A 17797-nucleotide genomic window follows, 5' to 3' on the forward strand; every position below is an offset into this window, starting at 1 on the left:
AAAAAAAAAAAAAAAAAAAAAAAAAAAAAAAAAAAAAAAAGATGTGCCTGGCATGGAAATTTTAATGCTCTTCCTTGTATCCGTGTTCATTCTCTTCTATGGCTAAATCATATCCCATTATGCAAACACCGAGCAGTTGATGAATATTTGTGTTGTTCCTACCATGTGACTGTTAGATGTAATTCTCTCCTGCGGCAGTTTCTGTGTGAATGTGTGTTTTCAGTTCTCTGTAAATGTGGCTGCAGTCTTTTATTTTCCTCTTGGAACTATATGAAGAGTCCAGCTTCTCTGTGGACTTAAGACCACTAGCTATATATGTTCATTATAGACAACTATACATCATAAGCTTTTTCCTCAAATAATTACTGATGATAAATATGCTTTCTAGAATTACAGTCATTTGTAGCTGTCTTGAGGAGAAAGGTCTAATTACATTCTCTGTTCATTGAAAATTTGATTTTCTTGTTTCAGGGTCATATTTTTTTACATGACTCTTATTCTTTGAGAATTTTATATAGTATATTTTTATCCTTTTGCCTTACAAACCCCTCCCATATCTACCATTTCCACTCTCTTCCCTATCCACCCAACTTTGAGGGTTTTCTTTTTTGCCCGCTTTCATTAAGATCATTTTTGTTGCCCAACTACTCTTGGACTGGGGTCTGCCCCAGCATATTCTTGCTTTACCCTTTATCAACCTAATCGAAACTTCTCCTACATAACAGTGATGGAAGCATGGCAGAATCAGAGGTTTCATGAGTTATCCAAGCCAGAATTTTACCCAGTTCCAGGTATCAGTTATTGTGTGTGTAACAGGGACCCCTCGGTGACTTGGTTTATTGTTTTTCAAAGACTATGTATCTCTCTACTGTTCTCTCTCTCTCTCTCTCTCTCTCTCTCTCTCTCTCTCTCTCTCTCTGTGTGTGTGTGTGTGTGTGTGTGTGTGAGAGAGAGAGAGAGAGAGAGAGAGAGAGAGAGAGAGAGAGAAGGCAGTTAAAACTGTTAAAACCGGATTAATTATTTATTTAAACATGGAATCCGAAACTATGAAAACCTTGGAAGAAAATACGGAAATAACATCATATTTGACTTTGCAAAGAGCACAGACAACAAAAGCAAAATTAGACAAATGGGACTATACAAAGTTAAAAATCTTCTAAGTAGTAGAAACATCAACTAAGAGAAACAACAACGTATTGAAAGTGAAAGTCTGCATGCATATGTGAGTCATATGCCTGATAAGGGGTTAGTTTCCAAAGTCTGTAAGGAACCCTCAAAATGACTAACGATTTAAAATTGGACTAAAGATACTGATAGGTACATCTCCAAAGAAAACCCACTAATGGTCAACAGGTGCGAAGAGTTACTGAACATCACTGCTCACCAGAGATTTCAAAACTCAAATCCATTGTATCATCAAAGCAAAGGTACCATCTCACATCCATCCAGATGGCAATGGCCAAAGAAAAGATAACTGTTGGTGAGGATTGAAAATTTTCAATCCTTCTGCACTACTGATAAAGAATTTTTAAAAAATGAAACTACCACATGATCCTTTAATGCCATTTCTGAGTAGTTAGAAATCTAGATCTTGAAGAGATACTGCCCTTGCACAATACCTGTGGCACTATGCACAGTGACTAAGATGAGGAAGCATCCTCAATGCCCATGAAGGCTGAGTTGACAAAGAATATGTGCATTATAAACAGCGAGATATATAAATATATATATGCAGTCTTGGGGGAAAGAAAGAAGTCCTGTAACATGTAACGTTTCTATTTCTCGAACCATGGGTACACAGCTTCAAAAAATATCAGAGAAAAGTCAATTGTGTAAAAACAGATGAAGCAATAACAAGAATGGATCAGATGGATCAGAGTATCTTTTAACATGAATGAGCCTTTGAAGCTTAACTTTATGCTAAATAAAAGAAGAGACACTCACATACAACTAGGTGGGAATCTCTTTTGTTGTTTAAAATGTCATAGGGAAGAAGTAGGAATGGGCTCAAATTATACTCCACAAGGACCTTCCAACCACCTTTGAAAATTATATTTTTCCTAGAAAGTGATGTCATGTTCGCTGTCGAGGGAGAAGTAAGACAATGCACACACAGGCTCCTGCTATCAGGACAGTTCATCTTCATCATGTGTCTAATCTACAGTACTGAAGAACATTATTGAACATTATCTCCAAATTCAAAATTAATTAACATGGATTTTTTCATGTTATTGTAGTTGCTTATTTTTTTGGACATGGATATTACAACCCAGACTAGCCTGTAGCTCACTACTATGTAACCAGGGTAGAAAATTTTATGCCACTTCACCTACATCAGCTTCCCAAGAGAAACAATTTTTATATTATATATGACATTATATGTGCTATTTTATTATTTAAAGTATGACATTTCTAGTGATGAGAAGTTACTCGGATGCTTCTCTGCATAGACACCTGCGAGAGTGTGTGGGTGGGAAAGAGAGGAAGGGAAAGGGAGGGGGACACTTTCAAAAGCACCCGTGAAGAAATCACAGCTGTTCCAGTCATGAGATGGGTTGGAAGCTAATGTTAATTCATCCACAAAGGCTGGCTTCATTAGCCTTCCACTTCCCCTGAGTTAATGTCCACCTCTATAATGATAGAGTTGACACTGTTGCCATAACTGCTCCTTGTTATCAAGAGCTCCATTACTTATGACTCTATAAAGCTAAGCAGGATCTAGTAAGCCTAATTTTGCATTCTATTGAAACTGTATCATATGAGGCTCAGAGTGCCCCAAATAGCATTGACATCCAAAGTTTAGTTGCAGAAAAAGAACACTTATCTTGAAGAATGACTTAAATTAATCATGGAGACAGATTTTGAATGGCTTGATATAGTGAGATGAATGAATAAAATGTTAACTCTGGAATCCAGAGCGGGGCTTTCCTTTGCCCATCCTCCAAGCGCAACACCCATTATCACCCTTACCTGGTGGGCTCTCTAGCGCAAGAAGCAACAAGAGGATATCTACTGCCAGTACAATCACATTGAAAATGATCAGGAGAACTTCCAATACATTGAGCTTCCTCGCCATCTAGATGGAAACAGAAAACCAGATGAAAGTAAACCACAGAGCCCGACAAGCCAGTGAGAGAAGGCATTGTAATTGAATAATCAACATGTGAGCCTGGAGACTTGACTTGGTCAGTAGTGTTTGGTTCAAAGCATAAGGCCCTAAGTTTTGAACCCCAATTTGACAAGCTAGGGATGTAGAGACAGAAAGATTCTGAGGACTGAGTTCTGACTAGTCTACCCAATCCTTGAGGTCTGGGTTTGATAAAAGAACCTCTTTTTAAAAAGTAAATTGATACCTAGTGTTGTTTTCTGACTTCTACATACACATGTTCACACATATATGTACACCTGAACTCATGCTACACAGATGCACACATAACTAAAGACACATACACAACTTGCCTACATAACAGACTTGATCACTAGCTTGACTCTTTCCATAAACCAGAAATTTTTGCTTGTATAAACAAAGGGCTCCCCCTGTGCATATGTATAGGTCAAAAGACAATTGTAGTAATCAGTTCTCTGTTCTCAGTACTAACATTGTTATCTTGATCTTCACATTCTGCATGCATAGGAGAAAAAGAAGATACAACTAGAGAGAAAAGAATCAAGAAAGAATGATTCCAAGTCTCCTTTCGATGCCTGCAGTGCGGTGCTCAGGTGCACAACTGCTCAGAATCATTGAACCTGTAAGAATCTGATGACATAAATAAATTTCACCCTGATCTTATCAGAATGCTTCTGTTCGTATTTGTGGGACACAAAAACATGCCATTTTAGTGGCTCTCCATAAACCTGGGGACCATGCTTTGGCCTAACTATCAAAACATTTGTATTTCTGGAGAATGTGTGAATTGGGAATCAAAGTACATGAGTTATTTTCCTGGTTTTCTAACAGAAGGATGGCTTTATCTTATTGGGCCAGTGTCTCTCCAGCTACAAAATACAAAGCAGAGTGTGGGTTATATCTCACATGTTTGCCCTAATTATAGTAAGTTCAACATCACTATGCACCTGATGATCCCAGGGCACCTGTAACTCCAATCATGGTCGTCTACCACACCTGAGTCTACCACAGAATTTAGCAGTGTCTTGAATTGTTCCACTCTGTAAGCCCTAAACACTACCCAGCAATTATTCATAAGCTTATAATCATTTCTTCTTTTGTAATATTTTTGAATTATGTAATTAAATTATAATTACACAATTTACCCCTTTCCTTTGTGCATGTGTGTGTATGTGACGTACTATGCATACATGAGTGTGTGCAGTATGCACCCCCACCCATGTGCACACATGCTGAAGTGGGGAATAGATGTCTCCCTCTTTCTTTTGAGACAGGGTTTCTCCCTGAACCTGAGATCACTGGTTTGGTTAGATGCATAGGCCAGTAAGGCCTAGGCCAATAGTCCCATATGTCTACTGGGACCTATCAGAGATGAGGCTACAAACAACCATGGACATTCCATCCCAGCTTTTATGATTGTGCTTGGCTTCAAAGTTTAGGTCTTCATTATTGTGCAGCAAGCAATTTTCTCAGTGAGACATCTCCCCAGCTCTTATCTCCTTTTTTTCTTTCTTATTGCCTTACTTAAAGCTTATTTTTTTACTGTTACTTCCTCTGTAGGTTTCATAGAATGTTTTTTCATATATGTTCTTTTAGTCATATTACCATATGACTAAACTATCTGTTCTGAACTCCAAGGTAGGATATAGCCCCTACACATATGATAAATAAACACACCTACACACACAATAGTTCTCTAGAACAGGAGAGCCGTCATTCTCACACCCCCACCCAGAAAGGGGCTCAGTGGAGACCCTTCCACACTGAAGACTCTCAAATAGCACTTCCATTGCCCTCATGTGCCATAATCTTCTGCAAAGACAATCATACAAGTCATCAGTAACAGGAGAGACAGATAGGCACAGCATATGACACCATGGTCCTAAGTGCCATGGGAAGGAAATGTTCCCTGAGTCTCTGGATCCCCAGTGAGAATGCTGACTCCAGTGTCTTCAGGACGAGACAAATGGCCAGACCCAACAGTGTCTTGGTTGTGCCCTGGATCTAAGGAGTCTCTGAGAACACTACAAGGTAAGGATGTGGAAGAAACGGGCAAAACAGACTTTGCCTTCATTCTGAGAATAAGCCTATACACTTTACATGAGCAAAATTTAACAATAGCAATATTTTTTTAAGAGTAAAGGAGGTAATGTAGAAACAATTCAAGGCAATTGTCTCCTTTTAGAGGACTTTGGACAAGTCAGGATCTGGGGACAGAAAGAGAGGACTTTGCATTTCTTCGAACTCTATCAGTGAAGCAGTATTGGTTTTCATGACCTTGTTAAAGTATGCGGAACCAATGTAAGCATATACTTTGCAGAGTCTACCTGCTCTTTGTTTCTAACCAAGGCTTCTGGAAAAAGCAGCAGCAAGAATCTGTAATGGTCGATGTGGTAGAGGTACAAAGCAGTTCAGAACCAACCATCAGTTCAGCCTCTGCATGTAGGCCTGGTACCCACAGAACACTCCTATCTGCCAAAAAATTATGGCTTAGCTCTGGAATTAAGCAGGTAAATCTTAGCACCTCAATTCTACCAAATGGGACTTTGAAAGTCACAAGATGGTAGTTAACAATCTTACCCCAGTATTATGAGGCTGCCTGCCAGATCCCTGACCCAGAGGCCTTGCAGGAAATTCCAGACTGGAAGGCCTTGTTTTCTATGAGGAGACAAGAAGTGTTTTCTCTCTTCATAAAACCTGGCTTACTAGCCAAAATCAGAGGTCCATTGTGGCCACAAAGGCATATTTTATTTCTCCTTAAAAATGCTCAATTCCTTTACAATAGTACGTTCAGGTTTCCACAGCATGCCCAGAAAAATCAATTGTCATGACTTAACAATAAACAGCTATTCAAATTTAGAACAATACAAAATCAAGCAAAGGGATAGTTAGAGCTCAATTCAGTCTTTAAAACACTATCCATTACTTCTTTTTTTCCTCCCCTTCTTCCACTCGCTCCAGCCCTGCTCACTCCAGCCCATAGGTTTCTAGGTTTTTATTTCTTTATTATACGTAAGTACCCTGTAGCTGTCTTCAGACATCCCAGAAGAGGGCATCAGATCTCATTATGGATGGTTGTGAGCCACCATGTAGTTGCTCGAATTTGAATTCATGACCTCTGGAAGAAGAGCTAATGCTCTTAACCACTGAGCCATCTCACCAGCCCATAACTTTCTTCTTTAAGGTAATCTTTATTAATTAAAATGATATATAAGCAAAAAGAAGGAGAGGGTATGGGATAGGGGGTTCTAGGGAGTGGAAATGGGGAAAGAGGATGACATCTGTATTGTAAATAAATAAAATATCAAAAAAAAAAAAATACTCCTGTCCTTAGGTGTTGGGAGCTGACTCTGAGCAGAAAGTGGCTATCATCTTTGCAGCCATCTTGAGCCATATACCCTGACAAGAGACTTGTTTTCAACAGCCTACAACAGCTGAGCACACTCTGATAATTATCTTGATCCTTTCAATCAAGGCCAGGCAGTGGTAGCACACGCTTTTAATCCCAGCACTTGAGAGACTCAAGGTGAGACTCAAGGCGAGATTAATGGCAAGACTCAAGGCGAAACTCAAGGAGAGATTAAAGGCGAGACTTGAGGAGAGATATAAAAGAGCAGACTCAGCAGACTCGTTCTCTAGAGCAGACTCCATCTCCAGGACAAACTCAGCAGACTCAGTCTCCAGAACAGACTCCATCTCCAGAGCAGACTTCGTCTCCAGAACAGACTGTCTCCTCTCCATTCTTCGCATCTCTCTGTCCCCACTCTCTCTCTCATGCTAGTCCCTGACCCGCGGACCGGAACAGTAGAACGGGCCGTTACATAGGGACAGTAAAGATGTGAAAAAAAAGTGGTCATCTTTGTATTTGGGAATTAAACAGTCCACTGGGAAAAGGCCACTATAGATAAGAACATACAAGAACACTCTACAGTTGACAAACTTTTAGTGGTGCATAGCTCTGACTTTGGGGGTAACAACTGAACAGGAAATATATCGCAGGATGGGATAGCTTTGAGAGCTTTTAGCCTGGCCTCACTTCTGTTCACCCTGCTTTGTGCTTCCAATTATGGACGTGGCCGCTCTACTTCATGTTTTAGCTATCATGCCTATTTGCTGCCCTGTTTCACAGCCATGATAGACTCTTAGGCTCCTTTTAGATTCATAAGCTCAAGTAAATTCACCCTTCTTTCTGTTGCATTGGTCATGGTATCTTATGACAGCAAAGGAAAAGAAACTAGAACATGCTCCATATTCTTTATTCTTTAAGGCACACAGACTTCTATTCTTTGTTTCATTTCTCCTGTCCTTTTGGAAACTGTTAGGTCTTACTGGTGACTGGCCTATGTCCCAGTATTTGTTGTATAATTTGCCATTTCTCCTTATCTCTTTACCAATTCTATACCCTAAAGCAAAGGATCCAAATCTTCATTTTTGTGTTGATATTTTGTTTGATGATAGATATTCCCAAGGCTCATCACTTCCCTCCAGAACGTGCACCTGTGACCCACTGATGGCTTTCCCTCTTCCTCTCATTTTCAGAGTATCAATTAAAACTCAAGTTCTTAAATTTAATCATAGTTAAATGATTAAATGTATCTTATACTTAAATGATATCATTTCCACAAAAGAAAAGTAACTATCTTATAGAAATTACCTCATCTCCTACCACTCAATGCAAGCAAGCTTTTCACTAAAAAGTATGCCCAGTGAGTGAACTCTACCTTTCTCCTTATGTGGAAGATGATTTTCTCTTGTCTAAGCCTAATTCTTGCTTTTATTTTCTAGCCCTTACCATAACTGGGCTTCTCAAATATCCTTATTCTGTTGATTCTTTCTTTTCTTGCATTGTCAAGTTCTCCTTCCAAAGCTGCTTATTTTATTCATGGTATAGCTCAAACCATCCTACTGTGTCAATAACTCTGCTCTCCTGTAGCTCTTTTTCATTTCTGAGCTATCCTTCCAAAAAGGTAAATTATGTGCTGTGGATGTAATTTGCTTGCATACTCAAGGCTCTGCATTCAGTCCTCAGCACAGCACTGATGAGCTAAGTACCACAGGCTTATAATACCAACATTGGGGAGGTAGATACAGGAAGGTCAGAGTACAAGGCTGTCCTCAACTAACTAGTAAATTTGAAGACATTCTGAGCTACGTTAAACTCTGTCTCCAGACAAACAACAAGAACATAATTCCACACTATTCTACAGTGTCCTTCTTACTTCCTCATGTATTGCTGGCACAGTTTGCATTTCCTCAATTCCACTGAATGTAATCTTATGAAGTCACCAGCATCTAAGTTACCAAACACATGGGCATGACCTTAATCAACTCACACGATCAAACCACTCTTTTCCCCTCGCTAAAGCATCCCACTTAATGATATACTCAGTATTGAGTCTTCTACCTACAGTCCTGGATTCTTTTCAGTTTTCTGTTAGTCTTCAGTTTTATTAAAAGCTGATATTCCTCATAAGGTCACAGAGACTCCTTTTTAAACCACTATACTCTCTTTGAGCAATGTCCATCATTCATTTGACCCCATACAACACCTGATAACAATTCAACCTATATTTCTAACTAAAGACCGAGGTTCATATATTCAGTGATCTGTTAATATTTCAAAAGTCCCTAAGGTTCAACCAAAATCAACATGTTTAAACATAACAGAATCCTTCCTTTTACCCTACTTCCCAACTCCTACCAAACCAACCAACTAATAACTCATATAATAACTTGAATGAAAAATTTCTATTTTCTTTACTTATCTTTTAAAATTAATTTATTTCTAACAGTCAGTGTCCAGTTTAACTGGACTGCTTTCCCTGTAACTTTGTGTTGTATTTTCAATGACCCAGCACAGACAGTCATTAAGATCCCCTATAGCCAAGTCTTAATGGTGGTCTAAACTATAAATGCATTAACCTCATGACCAAAATCTTTGTTACTCTAACTATACCCAGCTGCTCAGCCTCTTTCTTCCTCTGTGTTCTCAGACAGTAAACCACCATGTAGGCAATGATAATAATAAAAAAAAGAATCAATATGAAAAAGCCAGCATTCACATTTAGTTTTTGTGTTAATTTTTCTTTTCTTTTCTTTTTTTCTTTTTTTTGATGTCACATTTTCCTTCGCTCCTGTCCTTTAGGACAATTCTATTAACAGCTATACAAATATTTTCATAGAAGTAGGTAATTCAACTTTTAATTGAGGTGCCATTTAAGTTAGTATGTAACAGTTCAAGAAAAGAATGAAGAATGAGGGGAAATAACAGTTTACATTAGACCTTTGCCTGTACATACACATATCACAGACAAAAGCATGCATACACACACAGCATACAGACATATACACCATCTCTCCATCCTATACCCCCCCATTTTTCATCCTCTATGAAGAGAAGAAAATACAAGGTCCAGAAAGAAATTGTGACTATCTAAATAACTTAACAGAGCAGGAGCAAATAAATTTACAAAAATAAAGAATTTCATGTGCTCCAAGTACTTACCTCATTGCCGTCTTGTCGTTTTCTTTGCAGTGTCTATTCCTCCGTGACTCATATGGAGCACTGAGCAAAGGTGACTAGGCTAATAGAGCCAACTTCTGCCACAATTGATTTATAGCCCTATAAAACTGAGAGCAATTGGACGACAGGTGTGTGTTTCCCAACAGACAGTAAAAAAGTTCTCACACACTCTGTGAGAGAGAGACAGAGACACTTGTTTATATATAGAGAAGGTGAGGTTAGGGGTTTTGTTTTTTGGTTGGTTTGTTCCAGTGATTGTCCCTTCTTTGTTTGTTTGTTTGTTTGTTTGTTTTTCTTACACCTGATTACTTTGCACTATGCTGTGCTCAGTTCTCTGCACATCTAACACAAAATGTGCAAAAGAAGAAAGACTCTCTCCATCTTTCCCATGGTTATACCCAGTGCTTGAAATCCATTAACATACCTCTAATTTTTGTTAATGTCTAGCCATCAGTTGACTAAGCAAAAATAAAATAAATTTCTTAGACTGTATCACATTGTCTTTGTCTTCATTTCTGTCTCCCAAAGTTTGTTTCCATTCAGTCTTTCATTAAATCATTAAACCAAATACGTTTTTTCCACAATTATTTAAATTTTTACAGATGTATCTACTTTATGTATGTGACTGTTCTGTCTGTATGCACGTATGTGCATTTAGCATGTGCTAGGTTCCCATAGAGTCATGGTTCTTATCCCTCCTGTTGCTGCAACCCTTGAATATATTTCCTCATTTGTGGTGACCCTGAAACAAAGCTATTTTCATTGTCCTCCATAACTGTAATTCTCCTACTACTATAAATCATAATATAAATATCTGCTTTTCCCAAAGGCCTTAAGCAACTCCTATGAAGAGGTAATTCATCCCTCCCCCAAGTGATCTCAACCCACAGATTGAGAACTACTGCCATAGAGGACAGAAGAGGATCCACTTCCCCTGAACTTATATACAGATGTTCGTTAGCCACTGTATGGTTGCTGAGAACCAAACCTGGATCTTCCACAAGAGTAACAAGCGCTCTTAACTGAGCCACTTCTCCAGCTTTCCCCTACTTCCTAGTCATTCTAAATGATGAAAACACTAAATAACCATGAAGTGGTAGGTAAAACACCTCTGGTGGATACTTCTCATGCCTGCAATGGCTCAGCACCTTTAAAATTTGTTCATATGCTCAAAGAATTTCTCACCTTGAGAATTTTGCATCCTCAAGAAGGAAGACATTTACCTTATGTTTGATTCAGTATAAGATAGGCTTTGTTAGAAAGAAAACACACCTACATCTCATTTTAAATTGGGAAGATACATTGGCCAAAGATTTATTGTTACAAAAGTTCCTGGTAATTGTTTTTATGATTGTTCCTTCTTAGTGCCCAATAGTTCATGTTTGTGACATTATTCATGTTGACATGGTGACACACAAACCCACACTAATTTAAAAATGTACTCACAAATAACAAATGAACTAAATTCACCTTTCAGTTCGATAATTAGCAGCTAGAAGATATCAGATCATATACTGAGTTGATTCATGAAAAATTATTAGAACATTTTGGATGGAAGAGACAAGTATGAAATCTAGTACCTCACTGTTGTCAGTTGGCAAGCCAGAGTAAAGTTAGCTTTGGCTATGTAATAAGCAGTTTGTAGAGGTGAGCTGGTGGTTGGAATCATCAGGTCAGAAATGCTTCCTTTCAGAGCATCAACCCCCAAAGCCAGTGCAAATCTCTCAGTGATTCAGCTGGAAAAGCAAGAGTAATGAGTGTTGGTAAAACTGATCATATCCATCAAAGACAGCACAACCTTGGCTTTGTTGATACATAAGGCATTCAATGTAACATTAGCAAAAGAAGAAATAAATTTCTTCTTGAAGTGAAAATGTTTAGGATTTTTAATTTTTTATTTTGACTTATTATGATCATGGTAATTGTCAACTTGGCAGGATGTATAGTGGAGACAAGGAGCCAAACATCCAGACACTTCTGTGAGTGACTAAGTAATTTTTACGGCTGTAATCATGCCTCTGAGGAATTATGTCTGTTGGGATAGTTTGGTTGGAAGGTTCACACTAAAAGTGAATGGAGTCATTCCTTAGGTGTGGTTTCTGTACCCTCTAAACTGGAAGAAGATAGCTGACTAAAAGTTCTTATTGTTCTCAACTTCCTGACTGGATACTAGGGGACTGATTGCATCCCTTAATCTCTTGACACTTTGTCCTTCCTTGATCAACTGTAACCAAAACAAATCCTTCCTTAAGCTGAATTTGTCAGAGCATTTTATCACAGCAATACAAAAAAAGAAACTAAGATAATAATTTTTTTTAAATGTAAACTAAAATGTTGTGATTTGGAGAGGAAATATGCTAGAAAGTAAGATCCTGTTGCTTAATAGCTGACCAGTCCCTGAGGCATTTTCAAGATGAATTTGAGGAAAACTGTTTTCATAAAAATATCAAGAAAATATTTTCCTTTTTGAGTGTTTGGTAGGCTTTGCATCCATAATGACCCTAAAAGACTCATGAATCCCCAGTCCCAGGCTTGGGGAAATAATTTGAGGACTATAGAGCCTTTTGGAGTTGTGGGGGCAGGCTGATGAGAGTAGGTCAGGGAAGGCAGGCCTTTGAATGTGGTAACCACTATCAGCCTCCCACACTCTCTCACATGACAACTCTTCCTGTTTACCCTGGCATAATTTTTATGCCTTTTCCTACCATGATGAGCTTGAAATATCCCAGCAACTCTAATCTAGAGTAAACCTTTCCCTCCATTTTTTTCAAGCAGTTTGGTCATGGTACATGAAAGAAGATAAAATACTATTCTTCATGCACTCACAGTGTCTTCATAGACCTTATCATGTGATATAAAAAGCAGAATTGCAGTATGAGAGCACATCTATTGCAGTAGATTTTGAAGAGATTTGCAAAAGTATAAAATCATGACATTCTTCTAAGTATTTTATTTGGTAAAATTATTTTTTGTTAACACACATTTATTCTATAACGTAATGGGTTTCAGTGTGACATCTTCAGATATTCATATAATATATTTCACTATGACATCTTCGTGTGTATGTCTGTGTGTGTATACACAAATTGGAGGTTTCACTGTGACATCTTCATATATATATATATATATATATATATATATATATATATATGTATATATTCCTCTTCTCTCTCACACACATACACTTACATATATGTAGATATATATTATACTCTAATATTACCACCCTACTATCCTCTTGTTTTTCACACTTCCATGCCTCATTGCAGATAGATAGACAATAGATAGATAGATGATAGATAGATAGATAGAGATATAGATGATATAGATAGAGATGGATTCTACTGAATAAATTTTTTGACAGTATTAATAACTTTTAAGAGTGTAATTCCTAATTCCAAACTGAGAATTCATGTCACAGGACTATATAGCAACATAAGCAAAGCTATATAGATATATGTTGTGGTTTGAATGAGAATGCCCACCAAAGGCTTTTATGTTTGAATGCTTGGTCCCCATATGATAAAACAGTTTGGTAAGGTTTAAGAGGTATGTCCTCATTGGAAGAGGTGCATCACTAGGGTAGAGGCTTCAAAAGCCCATGCCATTCCCTGTTCTCTTACTCTCTAGAATCCCTATTATATTATTTCTTTTATAAGTTGCCTTGGGCATGGTGTTTTGTAAGAGCAATGGAAAACTGATACAAATGCTTATGGATGGGGCCTCAATGGAAGACAGTCCCATGGGCCCACCACCTGCTGGCCAACTTAGCTCTCATCTGGACCCAGATCCAGCACTTGAGTCAGTGTACCCCCACATCTGCTCCATCTATAAACTGCTGGAGTATATAAGGAATCCTGTTCTTCAATATAGACTGACACAGCAGTCTCAAGCTTAAGCATTTCTGAGCACAGATTTTAAGTATTGTCACCACAAAGAATGATAAAGATATGACATTGTGACATCTATTTTTTACTTAGATATTTTATATTATAATCAAATACTAAAATATTATGCTGTATACCATAAGTATATACAATATTTAAAGAGTCAATACTGAATTCAAGAGACAGGAAACACTGGTACTTAGAATATTCTGCACATTTTTGTGTAATGTTTCCTTTGTGGTGGTTGACATTTTACTATATGCATTTAAAAACATTCTTCCAGTTTTTTTTTAACACATTAGGAGGCATCCCAAAAGTCATCAGTGGAACCCTTGACAAGACAAATGCTCCCAACATCCACATGCCTTACATGATGGCACATGCTGAGTTTCCAGTCAGGAAATTCCTCAGTAACAACTAGAATCAACACACTTTCATTGACAACATGGGGTATTTATAAAATATTAAGTGACCCATAGCCCTGTAGCCTCTTTGCACTAACCATAGGGAGTTATCAGGTCTTCTGCTTTCCTTTTAAATCAAATGATTCTCATGGCTTCCTGACCACACTTCAGTAGTTCCCTGTTTATTTCATACCCTCATGCGTGATGCTTCATTTTAGTAGTTATCATATAAATTTAACTGGATGATATTCTGGTGTAACACAGATGCTGTTACCTGGGAACACAAACAGCAACAAAATGGATTTCCAGTATGGAAGGAAAGATGTAAGGAAGCATACATACCCATTTGAAACAAATTGTATTTAAAAAACACTAACATTAAATATCCCTGTTGAGCATTCCACATACTTTCTTTTTATTTTAATTTTTCATTATTATTTATTATTTTTTTGTTTGCCATGTCTACATTTGGAGGTCAGTTGACAACTGTGTTAAGTTCATTGACTCCTTCCACTTTTATAGGTTCTGAGGAATGAATTCAGATCTTGTGGCAAGTGTGTTCCCCATCTGAGTTATCTTGACAACCCAGCTAAACTTTTCTTTACATAAATTTTAATTAGTGCTTTAGTCAATACAGAGGTAACTCATGTTTTGTTTTTGTCATGATTGACTTTTTTTCTTTTTTTATTGGATATTTTATTTATTTACATTTCGAATGTTATCCTCTTTCCCGGTTTCACCTCCAGAAACCCCCTGTCCCATCTTCCCTCTATTTCTGTGATGGTTCTCATCCACCTGTCCACCCACTCCCTCCTCCCTCCTGGCATTCCCCTATACTGAGGCATGGAGCCTTCCCAGGACCAAGGACCTCTCCTCCCATTGATGTCCAACAAGGCCATCCTCTACTGCATATGCAGCTGGGACTCTCCATGTGTTGGTTGGTGGTTTAGTTCCTAGGAGCTCTGGGGGTGGGGGTGGGGGCTCTGGTTGGTTGATATTGTTGTTCTTCCTGTTGGTTGCAAACTCCTTCAGTTCCTTCAGTCCTTTCTCTAACTCCTCCATCGGAGACCCCATGCTCTGTCCAATGGTTGGCTATGAGCATCCATCTCTGTGTTTGCCAGGCTCTGAAACAACCTCTCAGGAAAAAGCTCTATCAGGCTCCTATCAGCAAGCACTTCTTGACATCCGCAATAGTGTCTCAGTTTGGTGTCTATATATGGGATGCAGCCCCAGGTGGGGCAGTCTCTGGATGACTTTTCCTTCAGTCTCTGCTCTACTCTTTGTTTCTGTATTTCCTCCCATGAGTAGTTTGTTCCCCTTCTAAGGAAGACTGAAACATCCACACTTTGGTCTTCCTTCTTCTTGAGTTTCATATGGTCTGTGAATTGTATCTTGGGTATTCCAAGCTTTTAGGCTAATATCCAATGATCAGTGAGTGCATACTATGTGTGTTCTTTTATGACTGAGTTACTTCACTCAGGATGATATTTTCTAGTTCTATCCATTTGCCTAAGAATTTCATGAATCCATTGTTTTAATAGCTGAGTGCCATAGTGTAAATATACCATACTTTCTGTATCCATTCCTCTGCTGAAGGACATCTGGGTTGTTTCCAGCATCTAGCTATTATAAATAAGCCAGCTATGAACATAGTGGAGCATGTGTCCTTGTTATATGTTGTAGCATCTTCTGGGTATATGCCTGCGAGTGGTATATCTGGGTCCTCAGGTAATACTGTGTCCAGTTTTCTCAGGAACTGCCAGACTGATTTCCAGAATGGTTGTACCAGCTTGCAATTCCACCAACAATCTGCTGTCACCTGCCTTTTTGATCTTAGCCTTTCTGACTAGTGTGAGGTGGAATCTCAGGGTTGTTTTTCCCTGATGACTAAGAATGTTGAACATTTATTTAGGTGCTTCTTGGCCATCCAGTATACCTCATTTGAGAATTCTTTCTTTAGCTCTGTGCCCCATTTTAATAGGTTTATTTAAAGAACTCAAGTAGTTAGACTCCAGAGAACTAAATAACCCTATTAAAAATGGGGTACAGAGCATGGTTGATATTTTACCAACCACAGTAAGTGTTATGCTTCTTAAATAATGTTCATAGCTTGTGAGAAAGTCATTGCCAAGTTGTATGGGAAGGTGGCTGATTAGAAACCATAATCTCTTCCTGTACCAGACTGCAGGAGCTCCAATGGCACAGCAAACAAAAGAGACAAGATCAGATAAGTCTCCTGAACATCGGCGAAGCCTAATGCCAAAGTGAAGCCTCCAAGAACAAACGTCACAACACTGACAATATCTTTGAAATTCATTGCTTTATTTTTGTGTGGCATGTAAATCATGGATGTCTGTGTGAACTGTCATTATTATGTACATGAGATATGGTCAACAAATAAAATTTATACACTTTAAAGCACACTTCTATAAAAACAACTTATTTTGTACATCCAAATCCTTCCTTCAGCTCTCTCTACTTAAATCTTCTTCTTGTAGCCTGCCTGAATGTTAACACTTTCTCCAACCCATTACTCTCCTTCCAGTGAGTTGACTCCTCCTTTCTCCTCCCTACAAGGCTCCCTCCTGAGGATGACTATTACTCTTGCTGTTGACTACCTTTGCCTCACATCCTTCCTGCTTCTTTCCTTTTCTGTTCTTTTCCTTCTTCCTCCATTATACTCTGAGCATATTGGTCTCCCCCACCCATACCAACTTGCAGAAGATACTTCTGCACACTTCTTAAGGTTTTGCTTAGCTTCAAACAGTAGCTGCCATGGCAAGATTTCTGTTGTATCTTTAGGACATCTGAATCTCCTCTCTCTCTCTCTTTCTCTCTTTCTTTCTCTCTCTCTCTCTCTCTCTCTCTCTCTCTCTCTCTCTCTCTCACACACACACACACACACACACACACTTCAACATGGATCACTTTCATCTTCATGCTTTCAACAAATGTCATATGATGAGCCATATATACCACACTAATTATATAGGTACATTACAGATTTTATCTTTGGGAGTCATATACACAAAATAAAATAACAAAATAAGACTATAAAATATCCTAGCCCTACTGAAAATGAAACAATTGATTAGATACAGTAATTATATAATTATGAAGTATAAGTAGTTTAAATCAGTTCATAGTATCTTGCTTTAAAAAAATTATGAAGAGCTCCATGTCAGTGACTTGAAATAATGCAGGCTGATTTTTTTGTCGGTCACATTGACACGTAATATCTGTTGAAAAAAAAAAACAAACAAGAAATGTATTGAGCATTTATTATCTAAATTTTTCTGTACCCAAACATACAGGGTGCAAGTCATTGAGCCACATGGTCTTGGTACCAACTATTTTATTTTCAGCTGAGGAGGATATTTCTTAATCCTTAGAGTGGAATGATTGTTCTGTGATAGAAATGATCCCATTCATAACCACTGAGAACAGGTGCATAGGCAAGCTGAAAAGGATGCCCTGTCTTCCTCTCTCCTGCAGGGGTGCTAGCTCCCCTTTTACTTTATCTTCTGATGTCTCCTCAGAACAATCACCCACTGCCTGGGAAGTCTAATATTTCTGCTTTCTTATACCAAACACTTTACAGAAGCCTCACCATATAAGCAAGTTTTAAGTTGTCCATAAATTAGTTCACAACAAAATAGGGGAAAGTTCTTTAACAGATCTTGTTAAAGGTATTTGAAAAGAAACCACAGTACAACAAAACATTTTAAAATTGTAAAATTGAAGAAATTTTTTTCAGGCCATGAAATCATAAATTGTTCACATTTAGTACACACACACACATACAGAGATTGAGAGAGAGAGAGAGAGACAGAGAGAGAGAGAGACAGAGAGACAG

The 17797-nt window shown here is 38.2% G+C and overlaps 2 protein-coding genes across 2 annotated transcripts in view; both read right to left on the reverse strand.

Annotated features, from left to right (window-relative positions):
* Window positions 1-3076, reverse strand: part of LOC114633476 (probable maltase-glucoamylase 2) — a 76651-nt gene extending 73575 nt beyond the window's left edge. The window contains 2 exon segments of the mRNA XM_028782036.1: window positions 395-406; window positions 2980-3076. Coding sequence (XP_028637869.1) covers window positions 395-406; window positions 2980-3076 — 109 coding nt within the window.
* Window positions 3077-16242: 13166 nt separating this feature from the next.
* The window catches only part of LOC114633475 (maltase-glucoamylase, intestinal-like), a gene marked incomplete at its 5' end in the record, with an annotated part of 54923 nt that continues 53368 nt past the window's right edge, over window positions 16243-17797 (reverse strand). Inside the window, one exon of the mRNA XM_028782035.1 lies at window positions 16243-17180. Within this exon, the coding sequence (XP_028637868.1) occupies window positions 17106-17180 (75 nt within the window). The remainder of the gene's footprint in view (window positions 17181-17797) is intronic.

The sequence above is a fragment of the Grammomys surdaster genome, unplaced genomic scaffold (assembly GCF_004785775.1).
Source record: "Grammomys surdaster isolate TR1022 unplaced genomic scaffold, NIH_TR_1.0 681, whole genome shotgun sequence".
NCBI lineage: Eukaryota > Metazoa > Chordata > Mammalia > Rodentia > Muridae > Grammomys > Grammomys surdaster.